This window comes from Thunnus albacares, chromosome 5 (assembly GCF_914725855.1).
Source record: "Thunnus albacares chromosome 5, fThuAlb1.1, whole genome shotgun sequence".
Taxonomy (NCBI): Eukaryota; Metazoa; Chordata; class Actinopteri; order Scombriformes; family Scombridae; genus Thunnus; species Thunnus albacares.
In genome coordinates, this window is record NC_058110.1 from 32,962,227 (window position 1) to 32,985,469 (window position 23,243).

Below are 23,243 nucleotides of genomic sequence, written 5' to 3' on the forward strand. Positions count from 1 at the left end.
TACAGTGTCGACATCCAGCACTTTATTCTACAAACATGGTGATAAAAGTTAGAAAGAGCTCACAGCTCTATCTGAGTGCAGTCAATCAGACTCTGAAACAGTTCATCTTTGGTCCTGTAGAAATAGTTTCCCCTCACATGACTCAGCTCTGTGCAGACTGGCTCATGTCCTGCGGTCAAACCGGTCAGTAGGAGCAGTCAGTTGTGTTTAGCAGGAAGGTAATCCAGCTCGTCGCTCTCTTCCGGTCCTCTGAAATCGTCTGAACTCCTCCCTCCGTCTGATGAGATATGAGACGTGGGTTGAGACGTGGTGAGATACGAGATGAGACGGTAAGTTCAGTCACAACAAAATATGAGGACAATGAGGAAATATGAGGACATGAAACATGAGAAAATGAATGAGAGATGACAAGAAAAATTAGATGAAGTAAGATAAAAAACAAGATATGAGACTGGATGAAACTGAAAAAAATGAAATTAGATAAAAATTAGGTGCAAGATGGGATATATGTGAACGAGAGATGAGATGAGAAAATGAGATGTGAGATGAGATGATAAATCGAGCTGGAACAACATACTGTGAGATATGAGATGAGATATAATGAAATGTGAGATAAGGTTAGATAAAAAGAAGATGTGACAGGATGATATTGAACAAAATGATAGATGAGATGAGATAAAATTAGATAAAATGTGATGAGATATGAGATGAGAAACGGGATGAGATACAAGATGAGATGATAAATCAAGTTAGAATAAAATACTGTGAGATATGAAGACATGAAAAATAAGAAAAATGAGATGTGAGATGGCATAAAACTCAATGAGAGACGAGATTACATTGAATATGAGGTATGAAATGAGACAAGAAAACATATAATCTGAGATGGGATGAGGTTCAGTGAGATGAAATTAGATAAAATCACATGCAACATGGGATATATGTGAATGAGAGATGAGATAAGATGAGAAAATGAAATGTGAGATGAGATGAGATACGAGATGAGACGACATACTGTGAGATATGAGGAGATGAGATATAATGAAATGTGACATGAGGACAGATAAAAATATATAACATGACATAAAATGGGATGAGACTGAAGGGAGGTATGAAATGAGTCAAGAAAAAAGTTAATAGTGAGATGAAATGAGATAAAATAAATACATAAAAATGAGAGTAGATGAGATATGAGATGAGAAAGGATGGAAAATGAAAAAGATATAAGATGAGATGAGATAAAAAGAAATAAGATACAATGAGATACAAGGATTTAAAATGAGATGTGAGAAAATGAGATGTGGACATAACATGAGATGAGATGAGATAACATGAGATAAAATGAGGTAAGATGAGGTAACAAAATAAAAACATGTGATTCCAGTTTGAGGTAAAATGAGATATGTGTGAGATATGAAATAAGGCATGATCAAATCAGATGAGAAAATAATGACATAATGAGACAAAACGAGACATGAGATAAAATACAACATAAAATATGATAAACCGAACAGAGTTAAAACCGGATGGAATAAAATATCTCAGTGTGTCATTACGTACAGAGGTCATCGGAGGACAGCAGCTCAGGAGTCTGAATCCTTCCCTCCTCGTACAGAGTTTTCTTCTCCAGCAATCGCTGCTTACAGGGATTCATGACGACTGGTGACAGACAGACGGAAACACAATTAAAACCTGCGAAACCTGATGTTTCTCACCTAAACCTCCGATCAGACTGGTGAGTTTTTGTTTTAGCCTGTTAAATACACATCCTGTTGGAGTCCATCTCTATTTTGACAGGTAATTTACACCCAGTAGTAGTCGCCCAGAACAGACAAATCAAACACTGGCTCTAGAGAGGGCCTTTTGCGTTTTTTTGCTAATTTTGCAGCCACTGTAGGTTCTCCTACACAGTTGGAAGAGGAGAGGGAGGGGAGTTAATCTTTATACACCAGCAGATTTTACCACTGCTTTAAAGAGCATAAGACTTTTCAGACTCAGTAAATGATAACAGTTGTTTTCTAACGTGAAGATTTTTTGCAGCGTGCAGAGACCTGACGACAAAACCTTACAAACAAACTTAACACTTCCTGATGTTTTGTCACATTAAAAGCCTACATATAAAAAGAGAAAGCTGCAAGATAATTAGTATGAAAATCCTGGAGGAAGTGTTGAGTTTCATTCATGATATTTTAAAATCGTTCAGGGTAAAAAAGGCAAAGTAAAGACATGATGATGCTGTGGAAAATGGACTTAATACTGAATTTATGAGGTTAACATGGAGTTTGTATTTACTGAAAAAACAGGGGAAATTAGAGGTATAAAGGCCTCTCTAATAGCAGCCTGATCCTCTCTGACAACCAGGTGAATAAAGACCACCGGACACTATTTAACAATTTACTGTGTGTGTTCAATATCAATGTATCAATGTTGTTTTTTTTAACTGTGTCTGTTACAATGAAGATACAAAACTGTCACATACTTTGAGTTTCCTTTTGTTATTCTCAGATTTATTTACTGATTTAAATAATAGTAATAATGATAAGTAGTTTATTTTGGACTGTAGTTTATTTACACAAAGTCTTGGTTCCACTGTGTTAGCCAACATTAAACACTGGAGCACCTCAGATGTTTGGTTGAAGTGTTTTGTAGAAAGACGTTTATATTCAGTAAAGTGCAGAAGGAGAAGCTGTGGGTTCTTCTACGTCAATAACCGAGTTATCCAGATTAAACTGTTGACTACTTGACATTAGTCTGGATTTTTTGGTTCCTCAAAGCTGCTTAGAATTAATATTGAACTGTTGTCATAGCAACAAGTCCTTAAGCCCAAACCTGCTGTAGTGCATCTTATTGACAGTTAGACGTTTTAGGGTGAACCACAAACATGATACGGATACAAATGTCGTTTTCTTAGATTTAAAATGAAAGAATGTTGATATAATTATGATTTTAGATGAGAACATGCAGGTTATTGACAAAATTATGATTCATTGGTGTAATTATCCAAATTTATTTTTTCCCCTAATAACAGAGAGTCACCTATACTCATACATGATAAAATATGAAACTAATTAAAAGTTTGTACATTAAAAAAGGAATTTAAATTTAGTTTGGGATACTCTGAGCAAAACGACATAAACTCATCTAAACAAGTCTGACTGTTAAAGCACCAGTGGAGTCAGGACATGTGGCGTTTAATTTGACATTTTTAACACCAAAACGTGTTAAAAGATTAACTGCAGAACTCACTTTGCTGAAAGTTGTTCATGCGATCAAACCTACTTTCTTCAGTTTTTAAAAGGTTTCATTGTGTGTGACGAAAGTGTGAAAACAGTAGAAACATTGTGGAGCACAATGTAAGAGCAAAAAAAAACACACACAGAAAATCAGACTTCTGTCCAAGAATCTAGTGCCCCAGTGCATGCTGGGAGGGTTCCCAACACACCTGCTTAAGTTTACAGCAATCACATGACCAGCACTCAGCCAATAATATGATCATGGTTTCAACTCTCTACTCATTTTGCCTTCGTTATTCAGGATAACTTCATCCAGGATCAACATATCAATCCTCAAACTGCCTTCAAAGAACCAAATGATCTGGATGAGTATTCACAGGATTATTTTAGTCTGATAACTGCATGTTAGCCTGAATTAGTAAAGCCACATTTGAAGATCAGGACCCTGGTCATCAGTAAACTATCACCTGAATAAATCACAGCCTGACCCTTTAAATGGTTGTAATATTACCTGAGGGCCCCGGGGACAACGACTGCAGAGACCCTGCAGGAGAGAGGTATTCTGGGGCGCAGCACTGCCCTGCTGTGGTCTGTCTTCTACTGTCTGGTTCTGGTGCAACGCCCTGCTGAGGGCCGCTGGTGGCCCCTGTGAGGGCCCCGGTTTCCGTCCTGTCACTGGTGCTGCTGGGCTGAGGAGGGAAGTTGTACTGGTCCTCAGTGGGCACAGAAGGCTGGCTGATCCGGGACTCCGAGGGCGCGGCTGCACTATGATACTGGTCTCTGGTGGATGGGGACAGAGACCTGCAGCTGGTCCCATTAGATCTGAACTGGGAGAACTGGGAGCGAAGGTTGTACTGGGAGAAACCTCGACTCTCGTCGGTTTCACACGGGCCGACGAATGAGGAGGAGGAGATGGGGAGAAGGGAGGAGGAGGAGTGGAGCGCGTTAGGAGGTGCGAGGCAGCAGGAGGAATTGGGGAGCTGGCAGGTGTCCTCCAGTGGTCCCAGTGTGGACAGCTGGTGAGACAGATCTCCCACAATGGAGTCCAGGGAGCGGGGGGGTCTGGGGAGGGACTGGGAGTATAGGTGTTGATGAGGGCGGGGCAGAGGGAGGGGGGAGGAGTTGGTCTTCCTCACCGTGTCGTGGATCTCCTGAAGTTTGTTGAACACCTGTGAAGAGAACATCAAGGTGAGGAACAGAGGAGGATCCAAACAGGAGCCCTGAGGAACACCGGGCCCCTTTAACTCCTGGTAACGTACCAGTAATGTAACTGAAATTCCACTTTACACCTGCAACGATTAGTCGACTGAAAATTACTGATCAACTATTTTGATAATCAATTAATCATTTTGAGTCATTTTTTAAGAAAAAACATCCAAATTCTCTGATTTCAGCTTCTCAAATGTGAATATTTTCTGGATTATTTAGTCCTCTATGACAGTAAACTGAATGTTTTTGGGTTATGGGCTGTTGGTCGGGACAAAAGACGTCACCTTGGGCTTCAGGAAATAGTGATCGACATTTTCATAATTTCTGGACATTTAATAGACCAAACCATTGATCGAGAAAATAATCGACAGATTAATTGATAATGGAAGTTATCATTAGTTGCAGCCCTATTCCACTTTATTTAGTGTGCCTGGTATTTATATTATAAATCCAATTTTCATCTTCATGTTTGAAAATGCATAACCACTTCCAAAATGACGATTAAGATTATAAATTGATTATCGGTGTACATTTAGCCACAAAATATTTTCAAACTGTCACAATGTGCAACCTTAACTTAAAGATTAAATTGCAAACTTGACTTTTGAATTGTAATTATGTCCCCATTTGAACTTATTCCTAATAAAAATGATGTGGCCCTTTTAAAAGGTCATTTTTCATACCGATTGACCGAAAACAATCTGACAACAAGAATAAAATAGATTCGGTTTAGGATCGTATCTGATGTCGTGTTTGTCATCAGTGAGGGCTGACAGAGTTTATTTTAATCCTCATTTGTCTAAAAATTACTCATATGTAACGAATATATGTTCTGTGTATCACTGTGAGACTAAAGACGTACTTTACTGCTTATCCACACATGATAAACAACAGCAGCTTCATTATGGTTGTTTCAAAGAAAAGAAATGGCAATAACGCAGCATTTAAACTGTTTATGTTTATGAAGAAATGTGTTCTGGTCCAACAGGCTAAAATTGAGGAATTGAAACAATGTTAGAATTCACACATTAAAATGTAATTTCTGGTGGGTTTATTAGACTTCATCCCAGCAGCACGCAGAGTTGAAACAGCAGGGTGCACCATGGTTTTAATGCCTCTCCTGCTGTGGAACAAGCTGATATTCACTGGGATTTATTTTGTTATCTACAGCAGATTTGTGAAAAACTGTTAGAGTCAAAACTTCAGCTTTCATCAGGGCACAAATATTTTGGCTGAGGGACTGGAAAGTTGGGTTTATTTATACAAAAGGAAAATAACATGTTAGTTCAAATAAATGATGTAGCAACAGGCCAATTATAGTGGACATAAAAATGCAAAGTTTGTCCTGAAAGTGACGCTACAGGAAAGTTCATGGGGTCATTAAAATCTAAAGGGTTTATCCTCTGGGGAGCAGATATATCGGCAGATAATGTGTTTAAGATCTAGTAGTTTATGGAGATGGAGTGTCTCTGGACAGACAGGACATCATGCTTCAAAACAAATGAACAGTGTGTCTGACCTCAGTCATGGTTGGTCTCTTCTTCCTCCTGTCCAGACACCTGCAGGCCAGAGCCACCATCTTCATACAGTCAGCAGGCTCTGCAGCGCCACCTGTTGACAACACCATTAATACAACAGCTGCAGAGAACACATAAAGACACATAACACCGGTATACAAACACACAGCGCTGACCTGACATCAGCCGGTGGTCCAGATGTTTCCTCCACTCTGCTTCGGTCGAACCATTCGGACTGTCCTGAATCTCGCCCACCAGATTCTTCTACAGAACCAGAACCAGAACGAACCGAACGTCACATGAATGTTTCACTTATTGTTCTGATTGTTATTGAAGCCTGTTAAACTTCTAATTTGCGTGTCAGCGTGCGAGTGTTCTCACCAGGTAAATATCTCCTGACTTCACGTCTCTCTCCAGAGCTCGACGACCGGTCAGGACCTCCAACAACACCTGAAACACACACGTTCAAATATCATGTTACATAAAAATCTCCAACTGATGCTTAAGACAAACTCCTGACAATAGAAACCTCAGGATCTTGTTTTTTATCTTGTGCGTCAACTTAATATCTTGTGGGAACGAGTTATTATCTTGTGCGCACAACATAAAAAAATACCACCTTTTGGGACTTTAGGGGTTCTGTAAAAAACATAGCAAATGGACTATTCAAGTAGAGCAATGAACGCCGCCATGTTTCTAACATACTTGAGAAATCAACAAACTATTAAAAGCTATAAACGCGACTTACACCCGTGGTGTTCAAAGCCTATCATGCCTTTACTGTACAGATATTAACCTGTTCCCTCAAGATAATGATTTTTGTACGCATAAGATAATAACTTATGCACACAAGATTTTAAAAAAAAATATCCCCTTTTGGGGCTTTGTAAAATGATGACACGGCATGATGACATCATCAGGGATGGGTACTGTAGCTGACGGCAAATTATTACATCATATCTGTTACTGTGATGTTTACAGTTACCACAACGTGAGGCAACAGTAGTTGATGAAACTCAGTTCCAGGGGAGAGAGGGCGTGGGCAATGTCACGTACCACATTTTCTCCAAGGTGTTTAAGGCTGTGTTTCACATTATAGGCCTTAATGCTCAATTCTGATATTTTAGTCAGATCTCATCATGTATCTGTATCTGTAACTGAAATGTGAGCCGCGTGCATGCAAGATAAGGTTACGATAAGTTCCTGCCAGTTTGACTTGAACAGAAGCGTCTCCATAAATGTCCAATAAATGTGAAACTTCGTCGTCTCTCCATCGACCCCCGTCACTGCTGTTGCTCTCCTCCATGTTTATTTTTACTGGGTTGTGAGGTGAAGACACTGATTGATGATGATGGGCGATATGTGTGAAGGAGCAAGATGTTAAAAAAATAAAGCCACATAATCTATGATGTGACCGTTGTGACGGAGGACATGAGTCTAAGACAGCATGTGCAAGAGGCTTACTTGGTTTACTTTCACTTCTGTGAAAAACATCAGATCTGAGTCACCTGGAGTCAAAACAATCTTCAGCGTGTAATATGAACGTAGCCTAAGTTAGCTATAAAGTTGTGAAAGGGGTTGATGACGGTGATATGATGTACTTGAGAAATATGATGAAATTCAGAAAACTTCTCTCTAATGTAACAAGCAGCAAGAAGCACTGTGCACAGTACATATTTCCTTTCATTGTTATTTTATATGTCAAGTGTGCAACAAGTGAATATGTATCTTTGTACAACATTTACATCAATGTTTGCTGTTTACTAAATGTCAGTGTATATTTAGGCAGATAGTTATGCCAAGAATCTGTTAATGCAAGGACAGGAAAACGAGACAAGGAATGTATCACTACGTTAATTTCCTTTATGTTTATCTATTTATTTGATAGCTTTCACGATGGGACAATTCTGGGGTGATCCTGATCTGGTGAACTTAGAATTAAACCATCAGACAAACCAAAGAACAGTTGTGCTCGTAGTTACTGGAGGGAGCGACAGGTACAGGTCAGGTCAGACATCTTGTAAACAATGTTCACCTCCAGCTTGTAATAACGACAGGAAAACTCTGATATATCCACCGTATTTAATAAAATGTAACTGCCTGAATACTTCACAAACTCAAATCAGCTTAAGTCTGTCATTCAATGTGATTAAACCTAAATTTAATCTTTATCTTTGCCCCACCTATAACCCTCCGTTCCCCCCCTGGAGAGGCTTTTGGCTTTCTGTTTTGGCTTTTTGAAGACCATATCCTGTCATTTCCTCTTTGTCTTTGATAAACTAACAGACTTCCCCATCAGTCCCTGCAGTGTCTCACCACTCCGAAGCTGTAGACGTCCACGGCAGTCCCCAGCTCACCGTTCCTCACGTATTCATCTGGTAGGTACGCCAGCGTTCCTCTCACCGTCTCCGTTTTACCGACTGAGGTCGTCTTACCCGCCGTGCGTCCTGACGAGCCGTGAGACGCGAACCGAGCCAGACCGAAATCCGCCAGCTTCGCCACCAAGTGGGTGTCCAACAGGATGTTTGAACTGCAACACAAAGACACAGAAGACAGAGATACTGAGGTCCTGCTGCAAACTGTCTGCTTCCAGGAGACATTCAGAGAGCATGAAACAGAGCAGGAGATGTCATGTCATGGTCATGTCATGTCGTGTTGTGATGTAATGAGATGTTGACCTCTTCACGTCTCCGTGGATGACAGGTTTGTGACCACCAGGAGGCAAGTGGAGGAACTCCAGAGCTTTTGATGCTCCTTTAACAATACTGACCCTCTGATACCAGGAGAGGGTGCTACATTCCTACACACAAACACAGAAATACATATGTCACATCAGGTTAAAAAAATGTATAACATCTGGCAACATACAAAGCGTGTGTGTGTGTGTGTGTGTGTGTGTGTGTGTGTGTGTGTGTGTGTGTGTGTGTCTTACGTTGTGTAGTTGGTCCTCCAGTGACCGGTTCTCCATGTAGCTGTAGATCAGACACATTGATCCTTGTCCCTCACTGAAACCCAGCAGATCTACGATGTTCGGATGTCTGAACCTGAAGAGCACAAACACGCGGTAAGCTTTTACTGTGAAAAATCTATGCAGGAAATGTTGAGTTTCCCCCGACAGTAACTTCACAGTAATAGAAAGAACAGCAAAGAAGAAGCTTCAGGAGTTTATTGGTGAATAAAAACATGTATTGTTGCTAAACAGAGTGGTATCAGAGTATCACATGACTCTTACACTGTATTTATCATGTGACACATTACAGTTCAGGTGTTTTTACTTGGACTTTATCTACTGTTTTTGCATTTATTTACCGTTGTTTGAATACTTTAGTAAGGTTTTAGTTTGGTGATGCTACCTGGTAACTAGTGTTACTGGTCACCATAGACTGTATAAAAATAATGGACGTGGCCACTGATGTCACACACTGGTTTGTGGACTCCTGTTTTGAAGCCTCGAGTCTAGCATTTAAACCGTCGCCATCTTGGTTTTTTGGAGCCAGAAGTGATGAGAGGTGACCATATTTGGACGAGAGCCTGGAGCTGCGGAGGAGCTCCTCAGGGTCCAACTACAGCACCTCACGCACCACCGAGGCAGCGACTCGTCAATCACAAGGTAGCCACACCCTAACGCATAGCCTGCTTTATCATCTATTTTACTCTAAATGGGACCGTAATTACTAAAATGAACATCATGATGTATTGAAGAAGAGAAGAAACTAGTGATTGAGACCATAAACTCATTAGGGAAGTGTTATAAAATAAATCAAGTGAGATTAGAGAGAATGCAGGTTTAAGTCAGTTCCTCTTTGGCTTCACTTTTCAGACCCGACGCTTCCTGCTTGCAAGTCACTAACTGGACAATAAGTTAAAACGTTTCACTAAAACTGTATCATCTCCTGATTGTTTCTCTGTTGTGAAGCAGTTTAAACCCTAACCCCCTAACTCTAACACCCTACCCCTACCCCTAACACCCTAACCCTACCCCTAACCCTAACACCCTAACCCTAACCCCCTACCCCTAACCCCTACACCTAACCCTAACACTCTAACCCTACCCCTAAACCTAACCCCCTAACCCTACCCTACCCCAACACCCTAACCCTACCCTACCCCTAACCCTAACACCCTAACCCCTACACCTAACCCTAACACTCTAACCCTACCCCTAAACCTAACCCCCTAACCCTACCCTACCCCTAACACCCTAACCCTACCCCCAACACCCTAATCCTACCCCTAACCCCCTAACCCTACCCTCAACACCCTAATCCTACCCCTAACACCCTAACCTACCCCTAACCCTAACACCCTAACCCTACTCTGAACACCCTAACCCTACCCCTAACCGTAACCCCAACACCCTAACCCTACCCCCAACACCCTAATCCTACCCCTAACACCCTAACCTACCCCTAACCCTACCCCCAACACCCTAATCCTACCCCTAACACCCTAACCTCAACACCCTAACCCTACCCTCAACACCCTAACCCTAACCCCAACACCCTAACCCTACCCCTAACCCCAACACCCTAACCCTACCCCCAACACCCTAACCCTAACCCCAACACCCTAACCCTACCCCTAACCCCAACACCCTAACCCTAACACCCTAACCCCAACACCCTAACCCCAACACCCTAACCCTAACACCCTAACCCCATAACCCTAACACCCTAACCCCCTAACCCAACACCATAACCCTACCCCTAACCCTAACCCCCTAACCCCAACACCCTAACCCTAACCCCAACACCCTAATCCTACCCCTAACCCCAACACCCTAATCCTACCCCTAACCCCAACACCCTAACCCTAACACCCTAACCCTAACCCCAACACCCTAATCCTACCCCTAACCCCAACACCCTAACCCTAACCCCCTAACCCTAACACCCTAACCCCAACACCGTAACCCTACCCCTAACCCTAACCCCCTAACCCCAACACCCTAACCCTAACCCCCTAACCCCAACACCCTAACCCTAACCCCCTAACCCCCTAACACCCTAACCCTAACCCCCTAACCCTTCAGTAAAACACCCAGCTAATAAGCTACGTTAACTTCCTCCACTTTGTATTCTCCAGCTCTCCGTTCACTCACAGGTTTGTTATTGGTCAACAGGGTGAACTGCAAAGTTTGCAAAGTTGAACTCAACACAAATTCCATTGAAATGAACAGATTTTGTGTGTTTTTATCAATTCTGCTATGAGTGAGCTCTAACTCGGCTGATGGTCTGCGATGATACTCACTTTGAGAGTTTCTCCACTTCAGTCTTGAAGCTCTCCTTCAGCAGAGTCCAGTCCAACGGACTATCCTACAACAACAACAATATAGATCAGTTGAAAAAACTACTTACTCAAATTGTTTCAAAGACTTTCACAAGAAAAAAAGCAAAAGGTTTGTGTAACAGAAACTTTTTCTCTGCTATCAGCACTCTGTTTCTCCCAGATATAAACCCAGTAAAGCTGTGTGGAGCTCAGTGGGATTTTTAATGAAGTTAACATGAGTTCAGAGACGCTGTGGAGATAAAAACAGTCGGCAGCTCTCTGTGACTTCATAACATCACTGATTAATAAACTGTATTTATGGATCAGTCACATGTGGCCAATCTATGATCAGATTATCCGCTCTGATGACCATCTTGTGCATCATATCAGTTCATCTTTAACAGAAATACTTTTCTCTCTTATCCGTTTGGCTCCACCCAGTCACAATGAGTGATTTCTGATCTGTGCTGTGATTGGCTGACCTGTCTGAGTCTCTTGACGGCGCAGTCAGTGTTCCTCAGAGTCGCTCTGTACACGATGCCAAACCCCCCCTCCCCCACCTGCCGGGCGGGAGAGAACCCATCCGTCCCAGCGTACACCTCTTCATACAACCAGCACATCGCCCCGCTGTCCTCAAACACTGGGGGGGTCTGGAGGGATGACATCATCATCATCATCTTATTATTATTATTATTTTCATCATCATAAGTATCATTATTAGCAGAAGTAGTATTTAGTAGTAAATTTTATGTATTTGTGAAGTGACCCATTTGTGCTAATTATTGGTTATTTATTGATTATTGTATGTGTATTACCTGGGGGCGTCTGTGTACGTTAGAGTGCAGACTGGAGGGGGGCGGGGCAGGTCTGGGTAATGGTCTTCCTCCTCCTTCATCTAATGAACACAGAACACATCGTTTTCTTTCTCATCATGATTTCATTCACGTGGGTCACATTCACATATTACGTGTCATATTTTTAAAGAAAAATAAGTAAAGAAATATGTAAAAAAAAAAAAAAATTGAAAATGAATGACGTGAAAATAATAGTTAACAATAACAGTCTGTGGTTAGTTCAGGGGTCTGTAATAACCAGTGGTGGGTAGAGTACTGAAAACTTTTACTCAAGGAAAAGTACAATTACTCACATAAAAAAATTGCTCAAGTAAATGTAAAAATTAAGCAAGATATCTGGCCTCTCTTCACTGGTTACCGGTGCAAGCTAGAGCTAATTTTAAGGTTCTTCTTTTAACTTATAAGGCCTTGCATGGACTTGCACCACCTTACCTATCAGAGCTAATTACACCAGCACGCCCTCTGCGCTCTCTCAATGCTGGTCTCCTGGTAATTCCTTCATTTAACAAAAAAAAAAATCAGTTGGCTTCAGAGCATTTGCTTACCGTGTCCCCTTATCTCTGGAACGGCCTTCCATTACATGTTAAAGAAGCACGTTCAGTTAAAATCTTTAAAGCAAGACTGAAGACTTACCTTTATTCTATACATTACAGCCTCCCCTAAAACTTAGCCGGGCCTATCACCTTTTAACATCTATTTAACATTGATGTTTTTAATGTGGTTGTTTCACTTTTAATTGTTATTATTGTAAAATTGATCGCTGTATGTTGTCCTTTTAACTGCATGGTGATTCTGCACTTTAAATAAAATTGAATTGAATTGAAGTAAAAGTATAAAAGTATTTGGTCAAAGTGATTTTATGCAAGTCCAAGTCAAGTTTCAAGTCTCTTTTTGGAATAATAAGTGTTACGTCCGCTGTGCAACGTGGTTATTTTTAGGGTACGTACTTTGCTGCATATGATTTGCCTTCTCCAATAAAACAGGCATCCAATACAATATGATTATTGCTAAAAGCATCTATAAACATAATCTTAACAATTTAAACTTATTGTGGCAATAACACAGAAGCAGCCCGTTGCTGATGGAAGTAATATAAGTCTATATATAGAATGTGCGTCACATGTTTTATCCACTCATATTTACTCTCTCTACGCTTCCCTAAAACGATTGTTTCCTGAATAAATAACAACTGGTAGCCGACTGAGTGAAAGATCAGTTTCGCCGGTGACATTTTGTTTACTTTTATCTTTAAATATGAATCAGTCAGCAGCAGACTCGTCACTAAAACTTAACTGCGATCAAAAGTCTGCGATAACACCTTCAGTTTCTGTGGTAATGACTGTTTCTTCTAAAACAGGATGAGAAAAAAAAACTTCAGTAGCAAGTCAGCTACTAAAAATCATTTGTAAAAGGAAGTTCATAAGAAGGCACACAGGACGAAGATTATTTATCTGAAATGAGGGCAGGGGTGTTTTGAAGTAACGGCTTTTTATCACATCTAAAGATATGTTATGGTTTTCACACATCAGCCACACCTGAGAAATGTGTTACAATTCACCTCATGTTGTTTGAGTTGCTCTGATGATGTAAAGGCTTTGATCTGAAATGCTGATACATCTAATCTGAGTTTATAAGCTTTGTATGATGATTCCTTTTGGGTTACGTGTCTTGAACTCTTACCAAACTATATGGGGGAGGAAAAGCAATAAGTTGGTCACAAAAAAAAAAAAAAAAAAAAGGCTGAGAAGCGAGGGAATGCATTATGCTTTCACAAGGATAGAGGTACAGATGAGTGTGTGCAGGGAGCAAAAATCACTTTTTTGTCCACTGGCCAAATGGCAAGTGACTGATCAATTTTTACCAGCCACTCAATAGATCACCATTGTTTTTTTGGCAGGTGAGTGAAGCAAATCTAACACCAACTAGCATATTTTTACAAGCATTTGGCTGGTAGCTGGTGCTAATTTTGTGCCTTGTGTGTGTGTGTGTGTGTGTGTGTGTGTGTGTGTGTGTGTGTGTGTTTACCTGTCGGGCTGAGTTTACAGGTGGTCTGAGTGGGCGTGGCCACACATGGTTTGGGAGGATGATCGAACTGAGAGGGAGAGACCGACGGGGGAGGATGGTTCAACTGAGAGGGTGAGACAGACGGTAGAGGACGAGAGGGAGGAAGAGGGGGAGACATCATACTGGACGCCCCTGCAGACACACAGAGAGACAGATTCAGTTAGCATCAATCAATCAGCTGACCGAGTTGTTTAAATTACAGACTGTATATAAAGATGGACGCAGCGAGGTGTGACGGGAGCCAGGACGCCATGGAAACACGCGCCGCTACCTCAGAGCCAAGCTAACGCTAGCTAGCTGGGAACAGGCTATCATACTTAGGCTATCATAATGTGGGTGTCATAATCAAGTCACATTAAACTTAGTGAAATATTGTGATAATAGTTGAACTCAGAGTGAGCAAACTGTCAATCACAGCTGTCAATCAACACCCACACAGCAGACATCAAAGCTACTATAAGTCTTCAAATCTTATGAACGGAGCAATAATTTCCAAAATGACCACCAGCATACTTTATCAGAGGGACTGAATTTACAGACTGAGACAAAAACATATGACTAACTTAGTATTTCTAGAGAAAAGTTGATGTTTTTTTTGAATGGGAGTCAGTTGGAGCAGCCAGCGGCCTTTAATTTCTGACTCACGATGTTTTTTGGCTGCTGCTTGGTTTAAATGTCCACAGGAGACATTTCTGAAGTGTGTGTTGTTAAGCAGAAACATTTCTCGTAAAGTTGTTTTGTTGACTTTTTTCATGTGTAACGACAGACTGGAAACACGTTTGCGGATTATTGACACGTGTACGTGAATCAGGATGTTCAGAGTCGGTACTTCAGACTATAAAAACATAATTACTTGTGTTTTTTTTTTCTTTCATACACTTAATTCACTCTACCGCGACGATACAGAACAATCCAGACATCCTATAACAGCCAACATGAGTGTCATGTTTCACCTGCGGTTTTAGTCACTTTTATAGTTTATTAAAGTGATTTTCTTCGTGCATCAGGAACACGTTTGAGCTGCTGCTGCTGCTGATCTATTATCATATGTTGTAGTTTCATACAGACACGTTTAGTCATTATCCTACATCTTTAACCGCAGCAGTCGGAGGTCAGAGCAGCTCGGTTCAACACTTCTCACCTTTCTGTGAATCCGCAGACATGAGAGCAGCAGCGTCACAACACGCCACACACACACACACACACACAACAGCTGGGTTGTTTAATAACTGTCTCTATCTCACTAATTACAGCAAGAAAATTCATTAAAAGACAGAACTAGTTTTACTGTTTGTATTACAAGTCACTTACAAATGAAATGAATAAATAAATATTAATTAACTGTCTGTAAATAAAGTTATGTAATGACATGACGTGAGAAACGCGCTGATCACAGAGAGAAATGACATCAGGACGCTGTGAGACAACAGCTGATTGAACTCTTCTTTGATTGTTTCCTTTTAAAGCGGCTATAATTGACATTTTTAATAATAAAAATGTCTGATCTGTCAGTGTGTAACGTGTTGGTCGTGGCTCGTAGTGATGAACCTACAGAGGATTATCGGTGACTCTGCGGCTCCTCTCGGCTTTAACGGAGCTTTATAACGAGTTTCAGCTCATTGTTTATCTGTTTTGATTTCACTCTCAGCGCTCTCGTAGCGTCGTTTTGGGGCCAAACACCAAACAGACACAGTTAGCTGTAGACTAATTGGTGAACATAGTGGAGCGTTTAGCAGCTAAAGAGCCAGATATTTCCCTCAGGAGTCGGTAGAGAGTAAAAACAGAAGCTAAAAGAGAGTGGATATTAGACAGAAACACGACTTTAAATTAATGACAATGTTGCTCCGTAACTGCTGGATGTAGAAATAATGAATTTTTTAATATTTCGTAAAAACGTCCTCTAGTCAGAAGTCAGAGGTCAGAGAAGTGAACTCACCGCCCAGGATGACGTCTCGGGGGTGCAACAGCCGGAGACGCTCCAACAGGTCGAGCAGCTCCCCGACACGACCGTTCATGTTCGCCCATTTGCTCATCACCCAGTCGGTCCGCCTCATCCTCCTCTCAGCGTATCGCACGTCCGTCTGATCTTTAAGGACTTCTGAGGCTACGACAGACAGACAGACAGACAGACAGACAGACAGACAGACAGACAGACAGATAGACAGACAGACAGACAGTATTTTAAATCAAACTCTGTTTACAAATGATTTCAGAACACCGAATAAAGTTTATTCAATCAATATTATATAAAGACTAGTGGAGTTAGTTAAGTAGGGATGATGGCAGTGCCAACACCCACACTTCTGGAAGTCTTGAGTGTACGTTCACGCACTGCCAGGTGGAAGATAAATGTGTGTCTGAAATATACCAACACAGAGAGACACTTACTCCACATGACGCACATTTCTAAACACCACTTCAAAGCAATGTTCAGAGGAAACGACTAGAAGACGGATGTTTGATCTTCAATGTGTAGAATGATGTATAGCGGAGTCCAAAAGTCTGACACCACTAATCAGGATGCTTCTATTTTGCATTTGTTTCCAATGTAATTATTTTCAATACAAATGATAATATCAGCTTAACGATTTCAGTAAAAAGTTGAATGAATTTCAGGATATTTTATTTTTTGGTATGTCCCCCCCCTTTTTGTTTTAATGACAGCATGCACTTGAGCTGACGTGGACTCACGGACCCATGTCGGGTCGGACAACTTCTCTAGGAAACCATTGGAAAGAAGAAACTAAAAGCTACAGTAGATTATATGAATTGGCAGAATATCTCACTGCTGACAGAGATAGAAAGCAGAGACAGATCCTCACCAAGTACAGCTTCAGTGACCGCAAATTAGCAAATCGAAAAAAAAAACAAGGACGACACAAAAAAATCATGGCAACCGAAAGAGAGAACAAGAGTATGTGGTCAGGTGAGGGGATGAGACAGAGATGCACTTCCTCCCACGATGTTTAACATTCAACCGGATAAGGAACATTTACTTTACCACATTCAGCTCTGTAATGAACTCTCAAAAAATTAAAAGCATTCACTCACACTCACACATTTACTTGCATTAAAGCAGAATATTAAACTATAATCAAGAAAAAAAATGACAATAACATGACAACATATGACAAAAAAACAAACAAATGACAACAAATTAAAAGGCAGAATTACATGTCAGCTTAGCAAGACACTAAGTATTGAATAGACCTACATTAATTTCCTGGAGACTTACCATAACCATAACCACTACTCCCCTGACTGTAATCCTAACCACTGACCCAAAAAATCTGCTTTTTCCAAACTGGGTACTCAGCGTTCGTCCCTAATTAGCTGGTCTTTCGTCTGAAACCCCCCACCCCCACCCTACCACCCCCCCCCCCACACACACACACAATCTTAATGTTGTGTTAATGTTATTCTGTTTCACTGATTCTTGGTGCTTTGACCGTGTTGTTGTTGTGACATTCACGCCGATAAAGCACCATTTTAATTTGAAAGCGCTTGGTGTTCTCAGATGTCAAGGTGCCCCCATAAATGTTCAATGGGGTTGAGGTCATGTGACGAAGTTTTGAGGTGTGTTTGGGGTCGTTATCCTGCTCCAGTATGAATCCTTCTCCACTAAAGATGCAAACCAGAGGCTCCAGCGTGTCTCTGAAGAATGCAAAGCTACTTCTACTTTGGTCAGGGTGCAGTCAATTCGGTGCAGGTGTCCAACTCCAGAGCAGGCAAAACACCTGCAGACTGGAACATTCCCACCACCGTGTTTCACTACTGTGGGTTTGATACACTGTGATATTGTTTTACATCCAAACTTATGATGTTTGGATGTAAAACGCTATAAATCTCAAAATCAGTAAATAGAACTATTTCCAGTCATCCATTGTGAAATGCTGGTCTTTCTTTGCCCGCCACAAGCGTTTGGCCTCATTCTCCTCATGAGAAGTGGTTTAGAAACTGCTACTTGTCCTCTCAGGAAACTACACGACTGCGTAGTCTTGCATAGAGTTCACAGGTCCACTTATTTCTGAGGAACTCGGGACCTGCGGAAATCTCCTTTTACTGTCGCGAGTCTGTATGTCAATGTGTCCAATACCCGAACGGATCTGAACGGACCCGAGTGCACATGGTATCACTATCAGCTCTGATCTTGTGGCACATGACATCACACTCACCACAAATGAGCCAAAATAACTCTCCTTTCATTCCACCGTTCTTGCTTCTCCGACAAGACACCTCAAAGCAGCTAATTCTCAAAATGTTAATAGTTCTGTGTTTTAGCTACAGATGTATTTGAGAAATAAACATTTAAAATGTTACACATTCCCTGTTTTTTATTACAGAGATATTTGCAAAATAAATGTTTAAAAAGTACTTTTTAATACAGCGGTGGGGCCCGTTGAACATATCAGGTGCCCTTTCTATTTTTTTCACCCGTGCCACTCAGACAGTCTGCCACTGATTGTTATATATGACATCATTAAATCAGTGGTTCTCAAACGTTTTAACATGGACCCATAAACTGACACAAATTAGACCACAGGCCCCCATCTGATAAGATTTTGTCCCAGTGCCCCCCCCCCCATCATCTATTAAGATTTTTACTTTTACGTTTATTACAGAAAGTGTATGAAACCCAGGACCAGAACAGTAACACATTCTGTCACTGTGTCACTTATAGATGAATTATAGTGAAAATAAATGATTCCCCTTTTTCCTAAGGACCCCCTGGAACCTTCCCAAGGACCCTTGTTGGTCCCCGGACCCCACTTTGGGTTTATAAACAGCTTATTACTGTTGTGGCTGTTGCCAGTGATAAAAAATATTATACGTTAAGTTAACATTATCAGTCAGACGACCCAAACCACGACTTTTATTTTAATACTTTAAGCACGTTTTACTGCGAATACTTAAATGATGTTAATATTTCTTTCATAGACACACAGACTCTCCCTCCAGCTTCATGTTAGCCGTTAGCAGTTAGCAGACAGTCTGAGTTCTGGTTCTGACTCACCGAAACCGGTCCAGTCCAGGTCTGACAGTCCGTCCATGACCTTGCAGAACTCCCAGAGGACGGAGGACGGCAGGTTGTACAGAAACTGTCCTCTGAGGTCTCCTCCGGACATCTTTTCATGAAAAAAAATCAACTCTGAGTGAAGTTTAACTCCTCTGCTTCTTCCGCCCACTGCGTTTACAAGCTCACTGCAATAAGAACCGCTTCCGGTTCTGTGTCTTTAAAAAATAAAAGCTTGTGTTATGATTTCATCCAAAGCACAAAAATGAAATACTTAAAGATCCCCTGCAGACATGTTTAAAGATATGTATAAAATACTCTACTTTGAATAATAATATGTGTCTGATGTGTTTTTTCAACATCAAAAAGTTCAATTATTTTGTTAAAATCCTTAAAATTAGATTTACTCCTTCTCTAAAACTAAAAAATCAAATCAAATAAATTTTTCCCAAAGATGTTTGAGCTGGATAGGTCTCCGCTGCTCAGCCTCGTAGCTAATTTTTTTCCCAGTGGCCACTTGGGGTATTGCAGCAAAAAATCCACCTGCAGCCCAAAAAGCATTTTCCCCCATAGACCACCATTGTAAAAGAGATGTCTGTAAAACTGCTGACAGGACCCCTTGGACTTCAAACAAGGTCAATTATGACTCTGTCTTTTATGAACTTTTGATCCATGGAGGTTTTATATTTGTAAAACTTTCATCGAGCCAATAAAAGTGATTTAAAAATCTGTGACGTCACCACAATGTAAAGTCTATGGGCCGAGCGGGAAACACTACTGCGCATATTCAGTGGGCCGCACAACGCGGAAGCAAACCTGGAAGCTAGACACTTTATTTTGGCATATGTGCCAGCTGAGCAATTCCTACAGGACTGATTGGGCGCCATTTTTAGTCCGATATCCAGCTCTTATAATAGCAGCTCCCAGAAAGAGATATATTGGCTTCACTTTTGCATAGTAGCAGGAAGTGGGGACGTGTCGTCCATATTTATATTCAGTCAATGTAATGTGACAAATCCTGCTCGTAGGCCCGCCCCTAAAAATCGGATTTTCTAATGAGCTCAGAGAAACTTTCCATTTTCAGCGGATGGATGTGAAAACAGCCTTCTGGTGTTAAACTCTGCACATACATCATTCAGCACAGCGAAGCTCAAACATCCAACTGAAGGAACAAGAAGAAAAACACATTTTTGAGTGGAAGGAGACTTTAAGGATTTCTCCAAGAGAAAATCATTAAGCACGACAGTTTCTGATGGAAGTTGCATCTACCTACATCTTATTAATTTGTTAAATCCCAAAATAAATAATATCCCAGCGTTTATCCTACTCCAAATATAGATAATCTCACAAAGAAAATATCTGACATGTTAACACCATTATCAATTTATCATTTAGAGTCATTTTTTAGAGAAAAAATTACAAATTATCTGACTTCAGCTTCTGTGAATATTTTCTGGTTTCTATGACAGCAAACTGAATATCTTTAGGTTGTGGACAAAACAAGACATTTGATGACGTCATCTTGGGGTTTGGGAGATAGCGATCAACTTTTTTTTGACATTTTATAGACTAAATGACTCATTGATTAATCGAGAAAATCATCAACAGATTAATTGATAATGAAAATAATAGAAATATGATACTCATTAATGTGAGTGGAAGAACTGGAAACCTTTTAAGAATTATTTTTCTTCTTTACGTATTAATATTATTATTGATAATTAGTATTATATGTAAGTACATATGCACATAAAGCACATTTAGGCCATTATACTGTAAATAACTATCTGATTCTGCTGTGTTGTTATTAGAACTGCAATGATTACTCAATTAATTGATGAGTCGATTGTCAAAAAATTAATTGTCAGCCATATTTGATAACTGATTCATTATTTCAGTAATTTCAAGCAAAAATGCCAAATTTTCCTCTACTTCTAGCTTCTCAAACGTGGAGATTTGTTGTTTTTTTTCTTTATTAAAAATGACAGTTAATTGAATATTTTAACATTTTGGACTCTTGGTCAGATAAAACAAGGACATTATAGACGTCACTGTGGCTTCAGAGATTGTAAATGACATTTTTACTATTTTTTTTAACATTTCATAGTCTTAATGATTAATTGACATTGACTAATTGAGAAATGAATCCGCAGATTAGTCAATAATGAAGATAATCATCAGCTGCAGCTCTAATTGTTATACTGTTATTTACAAATTACTGCACTTCAGGAAAAAATGGGGGTGTGTGTGTGTGAACAGAAATTACAAATATATCGTTATCAGAGTTTCATAAATCAGTATCAGACTGTAGAAACGTTTCTGTCGGTTTCAGGACTCGTGAAATGTTTTTGCTCCGCTCGACTAGAACCGACTGTAGCAGGATGTGAAACTGCATCAGCTGTCTCTTTGGCTGATCTGACAACACCTGCAGCTGCTGCGGTCAGATCTGAGTGAAGTATTGATGCCTTCAATGTATTTAAAGCTGCTTTATTCTTATTCTTTAACCGTTACATCCCTGTTTCTTATTAGCAGATTTTAAGTTTTAATCTTTGTTTTTGCTTTGTGACACTTTTTTTTTTATTGTCCAGTGTAAACAGAGCATTCATGCCAAAGACACTGGAGCTCCCTGTTTAAATAAAGGTTGAATGAATGAATGAATAATTAGAAAGCTGCATGTTTGTTTTTGTTGTTTTTGCATGTGTGTTTGAATGATTGTAAAGATGCTGCTGAGTAACGTATGTAAGTATATCTGGAGATGAAAACTCCAACTGTGATGCAGCAACAAGAAGAAAATCCCTAAGAGGACAATAAAGTTGATCTTATCTGACAATCAGTCTTTCATCCTTTTCCTCTACTGACTCTGAATCCAGAGATAAATAGTTCCTAACAGAACGTGCTGCGTGCTGTGTGTTTATGTATTGATTGATTGTAATTCGGCTCCTTGGTTGAAGTAAATGTTTGACTGTTATTTTTTTAGAGGAAGTAGCGAATGAGGACTTTCTCTCAGTTTTGACTGAAGCTGTTATTTCCTCGTTCCAACAGTGGCATGGCAAGTTTGAAGTTCTTACTGTAGTCTGACATCACGCATCAGCACACACACAAACATATGAGGGTGTGTGTGTGTGTGTGCAATAGGGACATTCCCATTACACACACGCACACTTTCCTCCCTTTTTACCAAATCTTGGTGTGACTTTGTGGTTTTTTTGAGGAATGCCCGAATGTACCATTAGTTCAGCATGTGTGTGTGTGACTCACAACTGATGTCAACAAAACTGATAAATTCCCTTTATAAGGTGTTTTTTTTTTGTTGTTTTTTTTGTTTTTTTTACAATTGGTTACCCACATGTGTCAGTACTGAGTCCACATGTTGAACCTTTGAACTTTAGCAACACACAGCTGCACATTTTACACACAAAAGCGAATGTGTCAATCAGACACACTGAGATAAAAACACTAACGACAGGCGGCACACGAAGATCATTTTATGGCCGTCTGTGAAGTTACGTCACTGTTTTATTGTGTGTGTGTCGTTTTTTTTAATGGCTTTGGTTGAATATGGATGTATTTCAGTGTGGTTATGATTTGGCAGATTCTCATCACACTAACTGATTTTAAACTTTTAACATCAAGTCTGTTTAGTGTCTGTGATTGTGCCCGATGCTGAATCTACTTCTGTTTGTTTTGTCTCTCTCTGCTGGCCTCTCTCACAAAACAGATCAAGGTTATATATTAATTATTAAGTTACTAAGTTATTAAGTTTTACGTTCCAGTTCCACTAGCCTATGTTTTGGATTTTATTTGTTTATTTTATAGTTTTTAATCTTATTTTATTGTATTTTGAGGGTTTTTTTTGTTTTTTTGAGGGATTTCATTTTGTTTTCCCTTTGCAAAACCCTTTGTGTGAAGGTGCTAAGTATATAAATAAAGTTTATTATTAGTATTATTATATTCTAGTCAGTGAGGTATATTACTCTCATGCAATGTTGTAATGTTACGCTGTACCCCTCTTTTGAGAAAAATGTTTTATTTGTCATTATGTTTTATTTTGTGTTATATGTTTGATGATGTATCGTTTTTAGTG

At 40.1% G+C, this 23,243-nt stretch overlaps 1 protein-coding gene across 1 annotated transcript in view; it reads right to left on the reverse strand.

Annotated features, from left to right (window-relative positions):
- irak1 (interleukin-1 receptor-associated kinase 1) overlaps positions 1–23,243 on the reverse strand; it is a 24,295-nt gene continuing 1,052 nt past the window's right edge. Inside the window, exons 2-16 of the mRNA XM_044350474.1 lie at positions 19,160–19,377; positions 16,082–16,249; positions 14,107–14,277; positions 12,043–12,122; positions 11,710–11,877; positions 11,210–11,274; positions 8,892–9,003; positions 8,638–8,759; positions 8,276–8,489; positions 6,341–6,409; positions 6,136–6,223; positions 5,962–6,053; positions 3,745–4,402; positions 1,561–1,659; positions 1–277 (exon numbers count right to left, since the gene is read on the reverse strand). Of these exons, the coding sequence (XP_044206409.1) occupies positions 198–277; positions 1,561–1,659; positions 3,745–4,402; positions 5,962–6,053; positions 6,136–6,223; positions 6,341–6,409; positions 8,276–8,489; positions 8,638–8,759; positions 8,892–9,003; positions 11,210–11,274; positions 11,710–11,877; positions 12,043–12,122; positions 14,107–14,277; positions 16,082–16,249; positions 19,160–19,271 (2,298 nt within the window). The 5' untranslated portion in view covers positions 19,272–19,377 and the 3' untranslated portion in view covers positions 1–197. The remainder of the gene's footprint in view (positions 278–1,560; positions 1,660–3,744; positions 4,403–5,961; positions 6,054–6,135; positions 6,224–6,340; positions 6,410–8,275; positions 8,490–8,637; positions 8,760–8,891; positions 9,004–11,209; positions 11,275–11,709; positions 11,878–12,042; positions 12,123–14,106; positions 14,278–16,081; positions 16,250–19,159; positions 19,378–23,243) is intronic.